Genomic DNA, 20,632 nt, shown 5'->3' with positions numbered 1-20,632 from the left:
ATAAGCTAAAAACTTCAATACTCCAATTTTAATTTAATATCATCTTTAAAGAGCTAATGAAATAACAGGATAAACAGAGGCATTCAAGCGTTTTTTTTTGTTTGTTTGTTTGTTTTTTTAAATTTCATTGAGTCATGCTATGGTTGGCCATGACCCCAGTTACTCCTCCTTCACCCACATTATCTTTGATGTGAGGAGCAAACTGACAGCTCTTCTTTTTACAGCTTTATTTCCTTTGTTTATTTTGATAACTTTTGAGGCAGACAACAGCGAGTTGAGGCACAAATCTCACTCCAGCTTTCCCCTTCCAGAGACAGTGTTCAAATTAAAATGTACACTGATTCACAGAATATTCACCATCAGGGATGTTAATTCTAAGGAACTGTGGGTGACAAACACAGGTCAACGGACCATACATGGAATAAAAGAGACACAGAAAGACTCTAAAACATTCAAACCCACCCAACTCCCCCTTTTCATGTTAAGGTACTGATGGTACCACTCTAATTGTCCATGCTCTAATTCAATCTCACCCCAATTTCACATAGCTGAAGTAGAGCGGCTTTGGCAGAAAGCATCCTCACTTTCCAGGGCCGGCCAGGCAATCAGCCGCGGTAATGGTTATTTAACATCCAATTTAAATTATATCAATGAGATGTTATTAAAGGCAGACTCACTTTCCTGCTTTTACACAGCTGATGCTAATCGCCTCTCTCCCAATGTGTGTAAGAGAGATCTTCTCAGGCCAGTGCTCAAGGCTATATAATGCAAATTTGAGGGCCCGCATCAACCCAGAAAACCACCGGCAGAGAGATTTGTGAAACTGAAATACAGTATGCAGGTTACATTTATATATACACACTAGGGACCTGGATACCAAGAAACGGTGCCATATAATTATACTGTAATTATATAACCTTATGACAAATAAATTGGATTATTTGGATTGGCTTTTAGCAAAATTGCTTGAAGCGCAAGGTTTATAATGAGCCTCCACTGGCCTAAAAATATCTATATTTCATTCAGTGCTTCGCTTTACTTTTACGTCACACATTCATAACAGTGTTTAAAAACAGCTTGAATAGAAATTGTTTTTATTTATGTTTTTTTTTTGTTTACTAGTCCGAGCTTAATAAGGGCATTAGCCGATTTTACACACAATTTTACACACTCTTTTACATAATCTTTTTATTGTATGTAGTACCCACAGAAAAGAGAAACCCAAAATTAAATTAGCTTCTTATTGCCTGTAACTGATATTAAATGGAAATCAATTAAAGAAATGCGCTGACTGTTAAGTTTCTGCGGCCCGTTTCAATAAGGAGTTTCAACCAACTCTGAGTTTAAACTTGAACTCTGAGTTGACTTACCCTGAGATGGGAAACTCTGAGTTTTCAGTTACAGAACAGCTGAAATTTTTAATCCACTCTAAATTGACTGACTCTGAGTCAAGCGCGTGCACCACAACTATAAAAAGCCATTATCAATGGAGCGCTGATATTACGATTCACCATGGCAACAGCTCCCGCCAAAAAGCCGTCTGCATACTTCAGACTCATTACAAATGTAATTCTTATCAGTTTAATAATATCACAGGTCAAAACTGGCAGAATGTTAGATTACTGAACTAATAGCTAATAAGTTGTATGGCATCTCATGGGCTCTAGATGCTATTTACAGAAAAAAATGTACAGTGAAAATCGTGATATATTCTATTTACCATGTAAAAGAAGCAGTTCTTTGCAACAGGCTAAGTGTAAATAATAATTAGATGCTAGTTATACTTTATACTGGCAGATACATACTAGGCTCATTTGCACCTCAGTATTGTTATACATTAACAGGATGCAATCATAACAGATTGTAAATGATTATATTTATTACAATTCTAAATAGTTGTATCATTAATAAACACTCGCACTTTATTTCCACTTTTAGAACATTTTGTTCATTTGTATTGAAGCCGGACTCTTAACCCAATCAATCGCGTTACAAGCTAGTTTTCCATGCCCAAAACATTACTGCCTACACCATTGAAGCCGTTATTCACATGTCTCACTTAACCTTATGTGTCAATGGAGGGTGGAGCTACAGTAGATTTGCACTTAGTAATAGACACTCAGAATAATCTTGTTTTTCCATTTGCATTAAGATTATTTTTATTACCACACTTACCACGCATATCATCTGACTAAAGTAAAATGCACTTAATTTAGATCCCCCCCAGGAAACAAGAATAAGTATCTTATATAATTTTCTTATATAGAAAATCAATCTTTATTTTATACATTTTATATATATATATATATATATATATATATATATATATATATATATATATATATATATATATATATATATATATATATATATAAATGTGTACTTGGGGGGGAGGGGGGGGGAGAAAAAAAAACACTTAGTAAGAAGAGCATTTTACCAGCGTGGATCAATTACGTGTTTAAAAAGGGGGAGGAGACTAAAAGAAAATCTGGGTTTATCGAAAAAACCTGCTCCTGACCAGGTTAGGTTCATAGAGTAAGTTACCATGGTGACTGACTCTGAGTAAAAGTCACCTCTCTTTCAGAAACGTGCTTGACTTACCCTGCTTTCTCGGGTTTGACAAACCTCCCATTCTGAAACAGAAAACCTAGAGTTTCCCTCATTTCAGGGTTAACATACTCAGAGTTTTCACTTAACCTCCTTTCTGAAACTGGCCCGTTATTTTCTGTTCTGTTGTGTTTTGGTTTATCTGCTTTCCAGTTTGCATGTGTTCCCTCATATGTTTCAATTGTTTTTTATTTGTAAATTAGTTCCACAAACCTGTTATTTTTCTTCTTAATTGCCCTGTTCTAGTATTTAAGCCGTCTGTTCCTTAGTTCATCATCTGCTATTTCTGGATTTATGTTGCTGAGCAATAGAGACTATTTGTTTATGGACTTGTAGATATTCTCCTGGATTTATGATTGAAAACTTCTTCTTGAAATTCACTCCTTAGATTTGCATTATTGTTCAGCCAACACCTAACAGAATAGCAGACCTAGAAAAGTGAAAATTTAGTTTCATTGTCCTTTTTGTTTTATTTATTTATTTTCCCCCTCTCCCGGAATGGACTTGCAAGCCATACAGCTCCTATGCCTGGATGTCTGTTTTTAATGTGTTACACTGGTGCTGAAGCCCGGGAGGAAGGAGGGACGCGCTGCTGAAGATCCCTCGCCGCTGGGATGGATCCGCGGTGCCATCGAGGGCGAGGGAGTGTGCTGCCGAGGATGCTCGAGGCGGTGGGCTGGAGTGAGTCGCCAGGGGACGGACGAACTCCAGCCCACCGCCTCGATGACTCCTTCAGGAAGGAGGTGGGAACCGGCGGACAATCAAATGAGGTTTTAATAATAAAATGAACACAAAACAGCGCGACAGCCCTACGCGGATGACTGCCGCGCACAAAACCAAACACAAAATAAAGCCCAGGCCTGGTCCTCTCTTGTCCTTCACTGTAGTTGCTCTTTTTTTGTATCCTTCCGATCTCCTCCGTGGTTCTCGAGACCGGTGAGTGTCGCAGCCAGGTGTCTATCATTTCCCAATCACTCCACCGGCCTCGCTCCGTTCCCACGACTCTCGGCCCCGCCCAACTCTTCACATTCATGCAGCCCTAGACTGAACTGTGTGAGTGTGTCAGTGAAATGCAAATTTACCTGCAGCCAAGTGACTTTGTGCGACCCACCTTGTTCCATTCTGTGACCCACAGTTTGAAAACCCCTGCCCTAGAGGATTTAGCCACTTTTGTAGAGAGGGGGTGCTGGAGAATTGTGGATAACTGCTTCACCATCCACAACGCGAGCAGGATTTCACCAGCTCCACTTCCAATAAAGAAGCCCAGCCAGCCTTCAACACACTGCTGCAAGGAACACTCACCAGAGCCCGCTGCAGAGCTGAAGACTGCAGCAATAAAAGAGCCAGTACTGACGAGGGCGAGAGAGCCTAACATTGCCCCTGAAACCCGAGTGTGAGAATGCAACTGATTAGGTGTGTGAGCCAGCAACACAGTGTATCGCCATGAGAATACTTGGGAAGGATCCCCTGTCTCTGCCTCGGAGACCCAGACTCTACCTTGGCCCTCTAACCCATTGGCACCACCTTGGCTCATTGCTCCCTCTTCTCCCCCCTTGCCCATCATCCCACTGGCTCCATTGGGCTCCCTCGTCTGTCCAGCTCCGCCTTTGTCTGTTGTTGACCATCATTTGCCTCGATTCCACTCCTTTGGCTTCGGTTTGTCACTCCATCCCTCTGGCTCTGTTTCTCTGTTTCTTCTTAAAGCGGTCATATTATGCTTTTTTTAAAGATCATTATTTCGTGTATTTGGTGTAACATGCTGACATGCTTTAATGTTCAAAAAATACATTATATTTAAAATACTGTACATTATTCTAGGTCCTCTATACCCCACCTCTCTCAAACTTGTTATTTTCTACAAAGTCTTTCCTTCCGACAAGCGCAGTCTGCACTGATTGGCCAGCTGACCCAGTACATTATGACTGGCCGAACACCACAAGCACTCGTCAGAAATGTAACACCCCTTACCATAATCAAGAGCTTCATCATTCAAAATAAATGTAAACACAGTTAATAATGTCCTTAGCTTTAACATCAGTTCAAACCCAAAAGGGGAACAGAGTTGCGTGACAGACACAGTGATGAAGCTCGCATGTGTTTGCAGTACACAAGCCATGGTTAAAACATCTGACTCCACTGTGATGTGACCGTCTCTCTCTCTCACACACACACAAACAAACACACAGCGCAAAACTCTGCATTTGAACAGTCAATAGCAAATACTTAAACTAATAACAAAACATACTTAAAGTTATATTATAGTCTTTGCAACTTCAGTGTTCTTAACTATGTACAATCAGCTTGTAACACTTCAAAGAGAAAGAAAAACTTGAAATCACATCATATGACCCTTTTAATTGTCCTGTTCTAGTATTTAAAGTCTGTCTGTTCCTTAGTTCATCATCTGTTATTATTTGGATTTACTTTGCTGAGCCTTTGAAACTGTTTGTTTATGGACTTGTAGATATTCTCCTGGACTTATTTTGACATTTACTCCTTCATTGTGCGCTATTACTCAGCCAATACCTAACACTAACATATCTTGCTCTACTCTAATCTGATTAAAGCAGACACATTCTAATTCCAGGTTTAAATGGTGACCCAAAAATCCTTATACCAAGTGTAATCAAGGCCAATAGACTGTGCTCAACTTTTTTCTTCTAAAATACTATCAAAATATTTGTATTATTGTTATTAATTTGATTCTAATCTGGATGTGTGCATACAAACTGTACTGGATCGGATTAAAAAGGTGGTCTGGGGTACAGTCAGTGTAAACTATATATATATATATATATATATATATATATATATATATATATATATATATATATAAAATTTACATTTACATTACATTTATTCATTTAGCAGACGCTTTTATCCAAAGCGACTTACAGATGAGGACAGTGGAAGCAATCAAAAACAACAAAAAGAGCAATGATATATAAGTGCTATAACAAGTCTCAGTTAGGTTAACACAGTACACCTAGCATGGGATTTTTAATAATATAATATAAAGAAAACAGATAGAATAAAAAAAGAATAGAGCAAGCTAGTGTTAGAGGTCTTTACACATACAGACACACACATACAATTGAAAAGAAAATAGAATATAAAAAGATTAGAAAGGTAGTTAGATTTTTTTTAAAGAATAGAATTAGAATAGTGAGTGTTAAAGTTAGAGGGTCAAATAAAGATGGAAGAGATGTGTTTTAAGCCGATTCTTGAAGATGGCTAAGGACTCAGCTGTCCAGATAGAGTTGGGGAGGTCATTCCACCAGGAGGGAACATTTAATTTAAAAGTCCGTAAAAGTGACTTTGTGCTTCTTTGAGATGGCACAATCAAGCGACGTTCACTTGCAGAACGCAAGCTTCTAGAGGGCACATAAGTCTGAAGAAACAAATTTAGGTAAATGGGTGCAGAGCCAGTGGTAGTTTTGTAGGCAAACATCAATGCCTTGAATTTTATATGAGCAGCTATTGGAAGCCAGTGCAAATTGATAAACAGAGGTGTGACATGTATTATTTTTGGCCTATTAAAAATTAATCTTGCTGCCGCGTTCTGAATTAATTGTAATGGTTTGATAGAATTGGCTGGAAGACCTGCCAACAGGGCATTGCAATAGTCCAGCCTGGCCAGAACAAGAGCTTGAACAAGGAGTTGTGCAGCATTTTCCGAAAGAAAGGGCTTGATCTTCTTGATGTTGAATAAAGTAAATCTGCAGGATCGGACAGTTTTAGCAATGTGGTCTGAAAAAGTCAGCTGATCATCAATCATAACTCCAAGGCTTCTAGCTGTTTTTGAAGGAGTTATGGTTGATGTGCCTAACTTGATGGTGAAATTGTGATGAAACGATGGGTTTGCTGGAATCACAAGCAGTTCTGTCTTGGCAAGGTTGAGTTGAAGGTGATGGTCCATCATCCAGGAACAAAATGTCTGTTAGACAAGCTGAGATGCGAATAGCTACCGTCGGATCATCAGGATGGAATGAGAGGTAGAGTAGAGTTTCATCAGCATAGCAGTGGTATGAAAACCCATGTTTCTGAATGACAGAACCTAATGATGCCATGTAGACAGAGAAGAGAAGTGGTCCAAGAACTGAGCTCTGAGGCACCCCAGTAGTTAGATGTTGTGACTTGGACACCTCACCTCTCCAAGATACTTTGAAGGACCTATCTGATAGGTAAGACTCAAACCATTGAAGTGTGGTTCCTGAGATGCCTTTTGCCAGTAGGGTTGATAGGAGGATCTGGTAGTTAACCGTGTCAAAAGCAGCGGACAGATCAAGCAGGATAAGTACTGAAGATTTGGATTCCGCTCTTGCCAGTCTTAGAGCTTCAACAACTGAGAGCAAGGCAGTCTCAGTTGAATGTCCACTTCTGAAGTCAGATTGGTTGCTGTCAAGGAGGTTGTTGTGTGTGAGAAATGTAGAGACTTGGTTGAACACAGATCGTTCAAGTGTTTTTGCAATGAAAGGAAGAAGGGAAACTGGTCTGTAGTTCTCTAAAAGAGATGGGTTGAGGTTGGGATTTTTAATTAGTGGAGTTATATGTGCCTTTCTAAATGATGAGGGAAAAACACCAGTGTGGAGGGATGTGTTGATGATGTGAGTGAGTGCAGGTACAACTGCAGGAGAAATGGCTTGAAGGAGATGAGATGGAATAGGATCAAGTGGGCAAGTTGTAGGGTGATTAGAAAGGATGAGTTTTGAGACTTCTGCCTCAGAGAGTGAAGAGAAGGATGTAAATGAATGTAAGTTTGCTGGTGATATGAGCTTGACTGATTGTGGTGTGGAAAATTGTGTACTAATGTGTTTAATTTTATTAATGAATAACGTTGCAAAGTCGTCAGATATTAGAGATGAAGCAGGAGGGGGAGGAGGAGGACAAAGAAGTGAGGAAAATGTTTTAAAAAGCATGCGAGAGTTAGACGAATTTTTTATTTTGTTATGGTAGTATGTCATTTTAGCAGTGGAGACATTAGCAGAGAAAGAAGATAGGAGTGACTGATACATATTAAGGTCAGTAGTATTTCTGGATTTGCACCACATCCTTTCAGCAGCTCTAAGCTAAGAACGGTGTTCGCGTAGAACATCAGATAACCAAGGGGCAGAAGGGGTGTTACGGGCTGGCCCAGAAGATAAGGGGCAAACAGTGTCTAAACAAGATGTAAGAGTGGAGCAGAAAGTATCAGTAGCACTGTTAGCATCCAAAGATGCAAACAGTTTAGGGGAAGGAAGTAAAGATGAAACCATTGCAGAAAGCCGGGAGGGTGAAAGTGTGCGTAGGTTACGTCGAAAGATGACATGTTGAGGGGTAAGTGAAGTGTCAGGGACCATGTTGAGGTTAAGAGTGAGGAGGAAGTGATCCGACGTGTGCAGTGGAGTAACCACAACATGATCAGTAGAGCAGTGTCGTGTATAAATAAGGTCCAGTTGGTTGCCTGATTTGTGAGTAGCAGTAGTTGACACTCGGTTGAGATCAAAAGAGGCAAGCAGAGTGTGGAAATCAGCATACAGAGGTTTATCTAGATGGATTTTGAAATCTCCAAGCATAACTAGGGGAGAACCATCCTCAGAAAAGGTTGAGAGAAATACATCTTATTCATCCAAAAAGTTACCCAGTGGTCCTGGGGGTTGATAGACAACTACAAAATGTATTTTAAAAGGGTAGGTAACAGTAACTGAATGAGATTCAAAGGAGCTTTTGATACCCAAAGATGGTAAAGGATTAAATTTCCAATCATTAGAGATGAGCAGACCAGTACCTCCACCTCTCCCAGTCAAACGGGGGGAGTGGGAAAATTAGAAATTATTGGAGAGTGCTGCAGGTGTAGCAGTGTCCTCTGGTTTGATCCAGGTCTCTGTTAGGGCCATGAGATTAAGTGTTGAATGACTAATAATAGAAGTAATGAAATCGGCTTTGTTTACAGCAGACTGGCAATTCTTTGGAACATTTGCAGTGCATTTGTGGCAGATAAACGCAAATGCCTTTCTGTGATGATGTTTTGAAAATAAAACCAAATGCCGAACTGATTTGATACGAAACTCTATTTGTATTTGTACTTTTTTTTGCATTACTGATGATTTAATGAATGAACAAACAAACGAAGGAATGAATGAAATACAAGCATTGATAATCATACACAATGAGACCAGGGGACAGTTTTTCCAAAAGTAATCTGATCAGATTTTGTCCAACAGATTGGCTCAAACCTTGAAAATGGTTTGTTAATTAAAAAAAAAAAAAAAAAAAAAAAAAAGATTATGAATTTGTATCTGGTCACAAAATCCAATTTTGGGTTTGATCTGGAATAAATCCTTGTTTCAACATTTTAGTAAGATTGGGATACTTTTGATCCAAATAAACTGGATTATTTTGATCCCAGCAGTAGGGTGACTTACAGGAACAAAAATTTAATAAAAGTTTAAACCTAAAAAAATAAAAAAATTGTAATATGTTGTATATCCCCAAATCCCCTAACAGTTGTGTTTATATGAAAATCGTACGGATGAGGTGATATACTGTACAACACGATTTTACAACCTGCCAATTTCCGAAGCAATCGCACAAAGTTGATAGGCGCGTTCGACTTGAAGCAGCGCTGCACAGAAGGATCACTGTATGACATTAAAGTACTGTGAGAGCGATAAGAGAAAAAAAGGTGTGTATTTGGATCAGGGTGATACAATCCAATTTCTATGAAAACTGGCACAAAAGTAAGGATTCTGGGTAGAAAAACAGGATTTCCAAATCCAGACCATTCTGATCCAGTTTAAACTTTCTTAACCGGCCCAGGGATTCATGTTGATTGATTTCATGGTTTCATGGTAAGAAATACAGCTTAGCAGCTTGTCAACAGCCATGAATCAAGAATTCCAGGGAGACATATGACATAAACAGGTAACTATTTATCCACCGGCACTGCAAGTTCAATCGTCTCTCATTTGGATCAAGTTTTTATTATGAGATCTCAGCAGCAGAGGAGGTTTGGAGGGCATGAAGAAACAATTTTACACACCACAGAAGGTTTCTTGTTCTCTTTAAATTTTGCATTGTCAAATTATTTTTTTTTTCAGTCTTTTGCTTTTACTTCTAAGACTGCTAGGAGTAAATAGGAGAAAGAAAAAGTTTTGATTTCATGGAGCATTTCTGCTCTCAGCATCCCCTCTAGAATTCACTTACGGCAAAGCTCTGAGTACAGCAACCTCGCCATGCATCTCTACTCATTACCCACACTCCACCTCTTCTGCCCTGCTCCCCACCTCTCTGTATCCTTTCTGCCTCAAGTGTGCCCTCTCCATTGCTCATGCTGGTTTGATGCTTCCATGTCTTACATTTTTTGATATTGCAATTTTTTTCATGTCCTCTGCACTCCACTTGTATTATCTTGTACTGCGTTTTTTATTTGCCAACCACTGAAACACACACTTTTTTTTTCATAGTTTATGTCCAGAGGATGAACTCTTGAGCTGAAACTCAGTCTCAAGCTCTTCCTTTACATACATCAAGTCTTATAAGTTATGATACAACTTATTATTACAATAGTATCCAATCTGAAAAACAAGTGAATCATGGAACAGGCATAATCTCTCCGTGTTCTGACAACTTCCTGCCTACATACCTGTACCCTCTCATTAACGTCCACCGATGATTTGCACTGTCTAATTTTATATGGATTGACTAAGAGTGTCCATGCAGTCTGAGACTGATTATGAAACCAATTCTACTGATTCAGAGTTAATAAAAGGAAGATAAAATTAGATTTCCCTTTATGGATTTTACCAATATTGTGGAAAAACGCAAAACACGATTTAGGTGATTTTGTATCTTTTTGCATTGTATGGCTATGTTTGGCTGCTCATGCAAACTACACTGAACAAAATTATAAATGCAACACTTTTGTTTTCCCCCCTTTTTTTGGGGGGATGCAGCACATCTCCTTCACATAGAGTTGTTGATTGTGGCCTGTGGAATGTTGGTCCACTCCTCTTCAATGGCTGTACGAAGTTGCTGGATATTGGCCGGAACCGGAACACGCTGTCGTATATGAGCATCCCAAACATGCTCAATGGGTGACATGTCCAGTGAGTATGCTGGCCATGCAAAAACTGGAATGTTTTCAGCTTCCAGGAATTGTGTACACATCCTTGCAACATGGGGTCATGCATTATCATGCTGCAACATGAGGTGATGGTCCTGGATGAATGGCACAACAATGGGTCTCAAGATCTCGTCATGGTTTCTCTGTGCATTAAAAATGCCATCAATAAAATATTGCCTAATAAATGCACGGAAACGTCCATATGCGTACTGTTAACTTATGTCCAATAGTTCAGAGGAGAGTAATAAAAGCATCAGTCGATAGGCTGAGTCGTACGTCAATCTGTTGACTGGTGCACGAAAGCCTCCTCAACATTAGTCAACAATCTCAAATTGGAGAGCGCGCATGCTGATCGGTCAGGTTAAGCAGCCGTGGCCACGAAAAAGAGAAAATGCACTTTTAATAGCGAATGGACCGCAACATACTCTTGGTTAAGGCAAGGCAAGGCAAGTTTATTTATATAGCACATTTCATACACAATGGTAATTCAAAGTGCTTTGCATAAAAAAGGTAAAATAATAATGAAGAAAAATAAAAACAAGAATAAAACATCCAATTTTAAAACTTTTAAAATTATTTAAAAAAACTACTTATTTAAAATGAATTTAAAACAGTTAGAAAATGATTTTACATTAAAAAATAAACAGTGAAAATATAGTGCAATCAGTTCGGACATTGCACAGTGCTCATTCAATAAATGCACAGCTAAACAGATGAGTTTTAAGTCTAGATTTAAATGTGACTAGTGTTTTAGCACATCTGATCTCTTCTGGAAGCTGATTACAACTGTGGGCGGCATAGTAACTAAAGATGGACTCCCCTTGTTTTGTGTGAACCCTTGGTATTTCTAACTGACTCGATCCTAGTGATCTGAGTGATCTGTTAGGTTTATATTCAGTGAGCATATCTGCAATATATTTTGGTCCTAGGTCATTTAGTGACTTATATATGGGTAAAAGTACTTTCAAATCAATCCTAAATGTAACTGGAAGCCAGTGTAAGGACCTGAGGATTGGTGTGATATGCTCAGATTTTCTTGTTCTAGTCAGAATCCTGGCAGCAGCGTTCTGGATGAGCTGCAGCTGTCTAATGGTCTTTTTGGGAAGGCCGGTGAGGAGCCCATTACAATAGTCCACCCTGCTGGTGATAAAGGCATAAACAAGTTTCTCCAAGTCTTGGCTGGAAACAAAACATCTAATTCCTGAAATGTTTTTTAGATGATAGTATGCTGATTTAGTTACTGCTTTGACATGACTACTGAAACTAAGGTCTGTCTCCAGAATCACACCAAGATTCCTGACTTGATTTTTTGTTGTTTGACCCCTAGAGTCAAGTTATGCATTTACCTTGAAAACTTCATCTTTGTTTCCAAATGCAGTGACTTCATTTTTTTCCTTGTTTAACTGAAGAAAGTTCTGGCACATCCAACTATTCATTTCATCAATGCATTGGCAGAGGGAGTCAATGGGGCTGTAGTCATTTAGAGATAAGGCTAGGTAAATCTGGGTATCATCAGCATAGCTGTGATAGGCAATTTGGTTCTTTCTCATTATTTGACTTAGTGGGAGCATATACACTTTGAAAAAAGATGTGGGAAGTGTGTCAAGACAGCAGGTTGATGATTTTAGGTGCTGCACTATGTCTTCCAGAATTTTGCTATCAATTGCTTCAAAAAGAGACATAGTATCTTTTTGATATTGTGGCCTAATCTGTCTGACCTCTGCATTACTTGAGGATGTGCTAATCGCCTTCCTGATATTGATGATCTTTTCAGAAAAGAAGGATGCAAACTCATTGCATTTGCTGTCTGAGAGCATTTCACCTGGAATGTGGCTTGGGGGGTTTGTCAGTCTCTCAACAGTGGAAAAAAAAAAAGAGTACGAGTGTTATTAAAGTTACTGTTTAAAAGATTTGAGAAGAAATTCTGTCTAGCTGTGGCTAGTTTCACATTAAAAGCATGAAGTCTGTCTTTAGATGCTATAGTGAATTTCAAGTTTTGTCTTCCGCCACATCCGCTCGGCTTTTCTGCATTGTCTTTTCATAGTCTAAACTGCTGTTGATCTTCTCCAAACTGATTTCTGTCTGTTTGTTTTCTTACTGACTATTATTGGAGCAATATCATCAATAACATTCTTAACTTTTGAGTTGAAGGAATCAAGGAGAATATCAACAGAGTCTGCAGAAATGCTTGGTGTTAAAGATATAGCCTCCATAAATAGTACACTTGTGTTCTCGTTGATGCATCTCCTTCTGACAGAGACCGATCTACATTCAGTTGTAGCAGAGATTAAAATATCAAAGAAAATATTAAGACCTGTAGATGGCGAAGTAGAGAGAGCTTTTTGTGTTTTATGCAAAAGCAGTTTTTCTGTGGGACATGGTGGAGAAAACGACGTGAAGCGATATGGTGCATGTGAGTACCACAGAAAAAAAAGCACATCATCAAGAAACATGCAAATCAGTGCAATCGTTTTACAATAAACCAAATGACCCACAGGCTGACAAAGTTTCGGCAGCAGAAGTGACGAGCATTTATCATGCCGTGCATCATACACATTCATATCGCTCTACCAACTGCAGTAACAAGTTAGCCCCGGTAAATTTTCCAGATTCTGAAATAGCTAAGAAAAAAGCTGTAGATACTTTGGGTGATATTTTGGGTCAGGTAGTGTCTTAATCTTTTAGTCGGTGGGTTTAAAAAGAAATATAGGCAATATATTACAGAAAGCTTGAAATGTCTACTTTTAAACGAAAATATTCAAACCAAAATAAATAGGCTACTCTCTGATTATGTACGAGTTGCGGGCGCGTTAGTTGACAACATCGGTCAGGTGCGGGTTGTTTATACGCTGACCGCGCATCACTGACGCCTGCCCATACCATAACCCCACCAACACCATGGGCCACTCGATCCACAATGTTGACATCAGCAAACCGCTCACCCACACAATGCCATACACGCTGTCTGCCCTGTAGAGTGAAAACCAGGATTCAGCTGTGAAGAGAACACCTCTCCAAAGTGCCAGACACCATCGAATGTGTGAGCATTTGCCCACTCAATTCAGTTACAACGACAAACTGCAGTCAGGTCAAGACCCCGATGAGGACGACGAGAATGCAGATGAGCTTCCATGAGATGGTTTCTGACAGTTTGTGCAGAAATTCTTTGGTTATGCAAACCGATTTTTGCAGCAGCTGTCTGGGTGGCTGGTCTCAGATGATCTTGGAGGTGAAGATGCTGGATGTGCAGGTCCTGGGCTGGTGTAGTTACACGTGGTTTGCGAATGTGAGGCCGGTTAGATGTACTGCCAAATTCTATGAAATGCCTTTGGAGATGGCTTATTGTAGAGAAATGAACATTCAATTCATGGGCAACAGCTCTGGTGGACATTCCTGTAGTCAGCATGCCAATTGCACGCTCCCTCAAAAAATGGGGGCAAAAACAAATTGTTGTGTTTATGTTTTTGTTCAGTGTAATTTCCCAGTGGAGATAAGTAAAGTATCTATCTATCTATCTATCTATCTATCTATCTATCTATCTATCTATCTCTAGAAAGACATAGATTAACAAAACCGTCAACTGCCTGGCTACCAACAATGCCTTATTTTGTGTTTAACAGAATAAAGAAAAGCTTTATTTTTAAAAGTTAATTACAGATATATCAGTTTTTCATAGCAATTAGTACAGTAAAGACATGGTGTCACTCAATTAGAACATTGCACATGACATACAATTGAGACTGTCTTTATATACAGCACACATGTATTTTTTATTTATTTTATTACTTTCTATAAATGTTTAGGTTTGTCATATCTTATTTCACATTTCTCAACCCTGGTCTTGGAGGACCCCCAATACTGCACATTTTGAATGTGAGACGCACATGTATCATATACTGCGTTATATTCTAATGAGCTGATGAGTTAAATCAGGTGTGTTTAATCAGGAAGTGTGGCAGTGTGGGTTCCTCCAAGATGAAACATTGATCTAGTGTACCAAGTGATCAACAATTTGGAAGTTGTTTTAAGAGAAATCATTTGTTCTATTACCATGATGACTGTAGATCCATGTGTTTCCCCTAAATTTCCACCCTGGGTAGAATTATAAGGTGAGGATAGTTATGACACTTACTTCAACAGTACACAGCCAATGCCTGATGGGGGTGCCGTCCAGAACACCTGTATCCTGGTCCTCCTTCGTGGGGTGCTTTCTGTCACTGCTGGAGGGCAGTTTGTCATAAACTGTGCATCTTCCTCATCGATTATCTACAGAGTGCGCAAATCCATATTTGTCAGTACAAATGTGTCCGATTAAAATATTGCAGCATTCTTGTTACCTTCTCTTCATATAAGACACGTAAAACGTAAAATGATAAAACATAAAACTTTGTAATAATACTACTGAAGATTATCACCCTTTTTTATCTGCCAAAATGAGTGTGTTTTTATGTGTGCAGTGAGCTATCACCTGTAGTCTTAAGAGGTCAGTGGCAATACCCACAATTCCCCTTCAGACATCCTCCATCCAATAACCCAAACAGCAATAACAAAGGTGATGGATTTGATTTGATGTGACAGAGAGAGCTACACATGGAGTACTTAATCTACAGCAAAACCCTGTAGGTGCCAGCTCTTACCCTACAATAAAACTTTCAGTTTTTATTTTTTATTTTTTTTTTAAACAAAGTACCTTATTTTAAATATTTCACAACTCTTCAGTATTGTTTTGTTCCTGAATGAATCTATTTTATTATCGTTATTATTATTTTTTATTATTTTAATTTATTTTTTGTCGTGAATCAGTTAGGTAAATCGTTCAAAATCGAATTAATACATACGACCAATGATATTTGGAAAAATAATCAGTGTATTAATGATTCAATGATTCACTAATTAAAGAGTCATATGGTATTTTAAAGTGTCCTAATATTGTGTTGGAGTCCCCTACAACAGGTTTAAATGCATCTCAGGTCAAAAAACCCTGAAGAAGTCCTTCCTTCTAAGCCCTGCAGGACTACCTCCGACATGGTTGGCAGAGCCTATACTTCTGCAGGCCAAGCTGCTTCAGCGCTGCAAACCAAAGTGGCCTTTCTCAATGCCCCAGTCTCTCCATCCGGTCTCTTCGGGCCAGCTGTAGAGGGATTCACTGAGCGTATCACTGCAGCACAGAAGTCGTCCAAGGCCATGCGACACTTCCTGCTCAAATGCTCCAGCTCTGCCTCGAGTCACCCCAGGACTGCGCCGACTCGCATCAGAGCAATCCTGCCCCTTCTTCCTCCCAGGCGGCACCCCCTAAGGAGCAGCATCAGCAAGCTTGCCCCGCTAAGCACGCTAATCCGCTGAGAAATCGGGGCCCCCTGCCAAGGATTGTGGTTTTTACCCCGACGCCCTCAAAATCTTCCTGATCATTGGGGAAGAAAGATGAAAAGGGGCAAAGTCCCACTTTGGCCGGACCACCCCAAAGGCTCTCTCGTCTGCTTGCTCTGCGACCTGGGCCCATTGTTGTTGTGCCAATGCAAAGCGCCATTATTATGGCAAACACAATAAATATTTCACATTTTCAAAAAGAGAGTGTTTTTTTTGCTCTTCCACACTCATCAGTGTTCAGGCCCCTTATCAGCGGCCTGCCATCCGACGCTATCCAGCCTCTTGTCACGCGAGCCGAGGCCTGGCAGGCCATCCACGGAGTGTCCAAGTGGGTTTTGGGGATAATAAAACATGGCTACTCACTGCAGTTCGCCCGAAGACCCCCAGGTTTCTGTGGGGTGACTCCCACTTTGGTAGAACCGGGCGATGCTCAGGTCCTCCGCACCGAAGTGATGACTCTGCTAAGTAAGGGAGCCATAGAAATAGTTCCTCCCTCAGAAAGCAGATCGGAGTTCTACAGCTGTTATTTCCTTGTCCCCAAGAAAGATGGCGGTCAAAGACCAATCTTAGACCTCAGACTCCTGAACCTCTCCCTCATGAGACGGAAGTTTAGGATGTTGACATTGAAACAGATCCTCACGCAGATTTGCCCCGAGGACTGGTTCTTCGCACAAAGTGCATGAATGAGGCTCTTTCCCCTCTGAGACAGATGGGAATCCATCTATCTCGACTACAGGCTCATTCTAGCCCAGTCGCGAACCGAGCTAGACCATCACAGATCTGTGCTCCTGAGCCACTTAGAGTGCCTAGGACTCAATTTTGCCAAGAGCTCACTTCTCCCCAGCTAATGTATCATGTTCCTGGGAGCAGTCTTCGACTCAGTCCATATTAGGGATGTCATATCACCAGAGCGCGCTCCGGTAATTCAGCAGCTCACGGCTTCCACCAGGAACAAGGCCTGTTTCCCTCTGAAGTTCTTTCAGAGGATGCTAGGGCTGATGGCTTCTGCCTCCCCTGTTTTACAGCTCGGCCTCCTACAAATGCGGTCCCTGCAATACTGGCTGAAACTCGGCCGCTTTCGCATCAGGGTCAACCAGACCTGTCTGGCAGCCCTGGAACCTTAGATGAACCCTGCTTGGTTCAGTCATGGAGTACTCCTGAAGGCGGTTTCCAGAAGGACAGTGCTCTCAACAGATGTGTCCAACCTGGGTTGGGGAGCTTTGTGTGAGGGCAGACCAGCCTTCGGCTAGTGGTCACATGAGGAGAGCCATCTCCATATCAACTGCCTCGAGATGCTGGCAGTGGAAAGAGCCATTAAATCCTTTCAGGCAATCCTAAAGGGGTGCCACATCCTATTCCAATTGGACAGCATGACAGTGGTGTCCTACATAAATCACCAAGGCGGCCTTTCGACTGGCAAAGTGCTTCTTGGAATGGGCATTAACCAGGCTGCGATCGCTTGAGGCGACGCATATACCTGTCCAGACAAATCTGGGAGCAGACATGCTATCTCGGAGCAATGTCCGATTGAAAGAGTGGATGCTCCATCCCCAGACGGTTCTCAAAATCTGGGAGATCTTCGGGAAGGCAGAGGTCGACCTTTTCGCCTCAGAAAGCAACTCTCATTGCCCAACCTATTTTTCGAAGGACACAGATGCGCTGGCCCACAATTGGCCCAGCCTCCTTCTTTACGCTTTTCTCCCGATTGCTCTGATCTCTCAGGTCATTAGACGAGTCATGGAAGACAAGCACAGAGTCCTCCTGGTGGCCCTACTCTGGAGGAGCCAAGTTTGGTCCTCAGAGCTATTCAGGCTTTCCACGAAATCCCCATGGCTAATCCCCCTGAGGCGGGACCTCCTCTCTCAGGCAAACAGGACAATCTGGCATCCACAGCCAGAACTCTGGGTTCTGCACCTATGGTCCCTCGATGGGAGCCTTTAAGCCTCCCTGGGGATGTGCTACACACCATTGCTCAGGCGAGATCCCCTTCTACGAGACGCCTCTACGTCCAGAAATGGTCAGTCTTCTTTGACTGGTGCTCAGCACAAAACAAAGACCCTGTTGAGTGTGACGTATCTCTGATACTGTCATTTCTCCAAGAGCATCTAGACTAGGGATATGCCGGTATCAAATTTTCCTGTTGCGGTTAATTGTTAATGCTTTTATCAGGGTATACGGTATTATCACGGTATTGAAAATTTGTTTTTAAAAAGTGGTCATAATACAGTATAACAGGTTAAATAACTTTTTTTCTTATAACAAAAATAACTAAACATTTAAAACAATAAAGCAATACAGAAAAATATATAAAAGTTAAATGTTTTACACATTAAAGTGCAAAAGAACTATAAAAACCAATAGCTATCACTTTACAATAAGACCTCATTAGTTAACCTTAGTTAATGCATTAACATTCAAGGCAAGGCAAGTTTATTTATATAGCACATTTCGTACACAATGGTAATTCAAAAAGAAAGTAAAAAAAAAGTCATGAAGAAAAATAATCACAAAAATAAAACAAGCAATTTAAGAACTTGAAAATGAAAATGATTTAAAAAATGACAAAATGAATTTAAAACGGTTTAAAAATAGAAAATGATTTTACATAAAATACAGTGCAATACATAAAATATAGTGTAAACAGTTCAGACATCGCATAGTGCTCAGTGTGAATGAACAATAAAAGATCAAAACACTTTCAAACAATATCTAGGGCATTTGTAGCCCAGATTAAAAAAAATGAATGTTTGAAGATAAATATCCTATTAAGTCTAAATATTTCAGTAGTTGGCTCTGTAATAAACATCATAGGGAAAGCACAAATCTGAATGGTTATTTAAGATTATTTAAATATGGTTTAGAAAGTAACAGCTGCTTTATTTACTGTGTTTACAGGGTAAGGGCTGCATTTAGCACCATCTGCTGTCAGAGAGTGAATGTGCTTTCATTTAGCAAGTCTCTCACGTGTTCCTCCATGTGCTTCTCATGCGTGCTTGTTTACATCAGAGCGCATGCGTTCTTTCAAGCAGCATACAGGGATGTTGTGCATTTTAAGCAGCTGATGGGAATACTATTCTTAAAATGCATTCCAAATTCTGAATAATTTGTAATGTATATTTATTCACGGTATTTAGAAGTGCCCACGATAACAATATCGTGCATATTAATCACAGCAATATATCGCATTACCGAATACCGGCAAAAGTCTAATCTATAGACAAGGGTCTCACCCCTTCCACGCTCAAGGTGTATGTAGCAGCCATTGCAGCATTTCATGCTCCTATAACTGGCCAATCAGTGGATCGAAACAGCCTCATGATACTTGCTCTAGCATCTGCTACTTGCTCTGCTACTTGCTCTAGCATCGGTCAAGTGTGTCGGTTAAAGCGCTATATAAATAAAGGTGACTTGACTTGACTTGACTATGCAGGGGCTGCTTCAGTGCATTTTGTGAAAAAACTGTGTTCTTTAAAAAAAATAAGATTTGACATTAATTAAAGAACGAATTTGAATAAAAATTAAACTTTTGCAACATACATCTCATCATTTAGTTTCCACCAAAATCAGTATGGTATCTGGTCATTATTAAAAAGGTTTTTTTTTTTTTTTTTTTTTTTTTTCGCAAACAATTATTTCCCCCAAGTTATTCTGTCATGATTTCTTCCTTTTTTCACAAACCGTGACAAATGCCAGTCTCCTTTCTCTGCCGAATGTGATATATCCGCTTAACCAATCTCAGTGCACCGATCAACTTTAATTTAATTATAACCTAAAGATACTATGTGAAAGTTGGAAACAGAAAATAGTGATTTTCATCTTGCCACGTTCTTGGTGAAGAAAACACATTTTTACTCAAATCAATCAAAATGGATTTTATAGCATTTTGGAATCAAACTCTTCATATATGGAAGCATATAGCTAACAAAATTCAATTTAAAATGTAGTATACACAAACACATATCTAATTTCAATGCTATGGCCTTTGTGTAGATAATTAAAGATATCCATATTTAAGCATGATTGTTAGATTTCCATAAAACACTTTACAAATAAGTTAATTTTGGAACAGTGGTTCTCAACTTTTTTTTGGCCTGTTTTTTTATCATGTTGGTGACTTTCAGTGCTACAACTTTGGTGATGTTGGGGTTGTTGTTTTTTTTTCACTCTCTATCTGACAAACCCTGTTCCCTCAAATGACAAAGAGACTTGTTAAAAAAATATCTTGTTTAGAATATATTCACAGGGCAATTTTTTACAGAAGAGATTTCATGTTTTTCTTACTTGGAGCCAGTGGCGGACTGGCCATCTGTGTGATCTTGAGAATCAATTTAAATGCATTGCATCTCAGTTACATTGGAGGGTAGGCAGAGATCTTAACATCTAAGCTGTGTGTGAAAAAAAAGAAAACAAGGCTGAACTCATATGTGTGTATGTGCTTTTCTCTCGAGCATCTTGAAAGATCTTCAGCTCTGAAAATTGTTTAAGTGACCTCTGTCCTCGACTGTGCTAACCTACACCATTTGGGTGACTGATGGTGAGAAAGCTGTCACAGCT

The 20,632-nt window shown here is 39.8% G+C and overlaps 1 protein-coding gene across 2 annotated transcripts in view; it reads right to left on the bottom strand.

The window, feature by feature from the left end:
* LOC132155963 (spondin-1-like) overlaps positions 1 to 20,632 on the bottom strand; it is a 193,777-nt gene that overhangs the window by 157,567 nt on the left and 15,578 nt on the right. For both annotated transcript variants that reach the window (XM_059564754.1, XM_059564755.1), the window contains exon 3: positions 14,844 to 14,977. In XM_059564754.1, the coding sequence (XP_059420737.1) occupies positions 14,844 to 14,977 (134 nt within the window). The remainder of the gene's footprint in view (positions 1 to 14,843; positions 14,978 to 20,632) is intronic.

The sequence above is a fragment of the Carassius carassius genome, chromosome 13, assembly GCF_963082965.1.
Source record: "Carassius carassius chromosome 13, fCarCar2.1, whole genome shotgun sequence".
Classification (NCBI taxonomy): Eukaryota; Metazoa; Chordata; class Actinopteri; order Cypriniformes; family Cyprinidae; genus Carassius; species Carassius carassius.
Note: the sequence above shows the minus strand (reverse complement) of the source record. Positions and strands in the feature narration are given on the sequence as shown.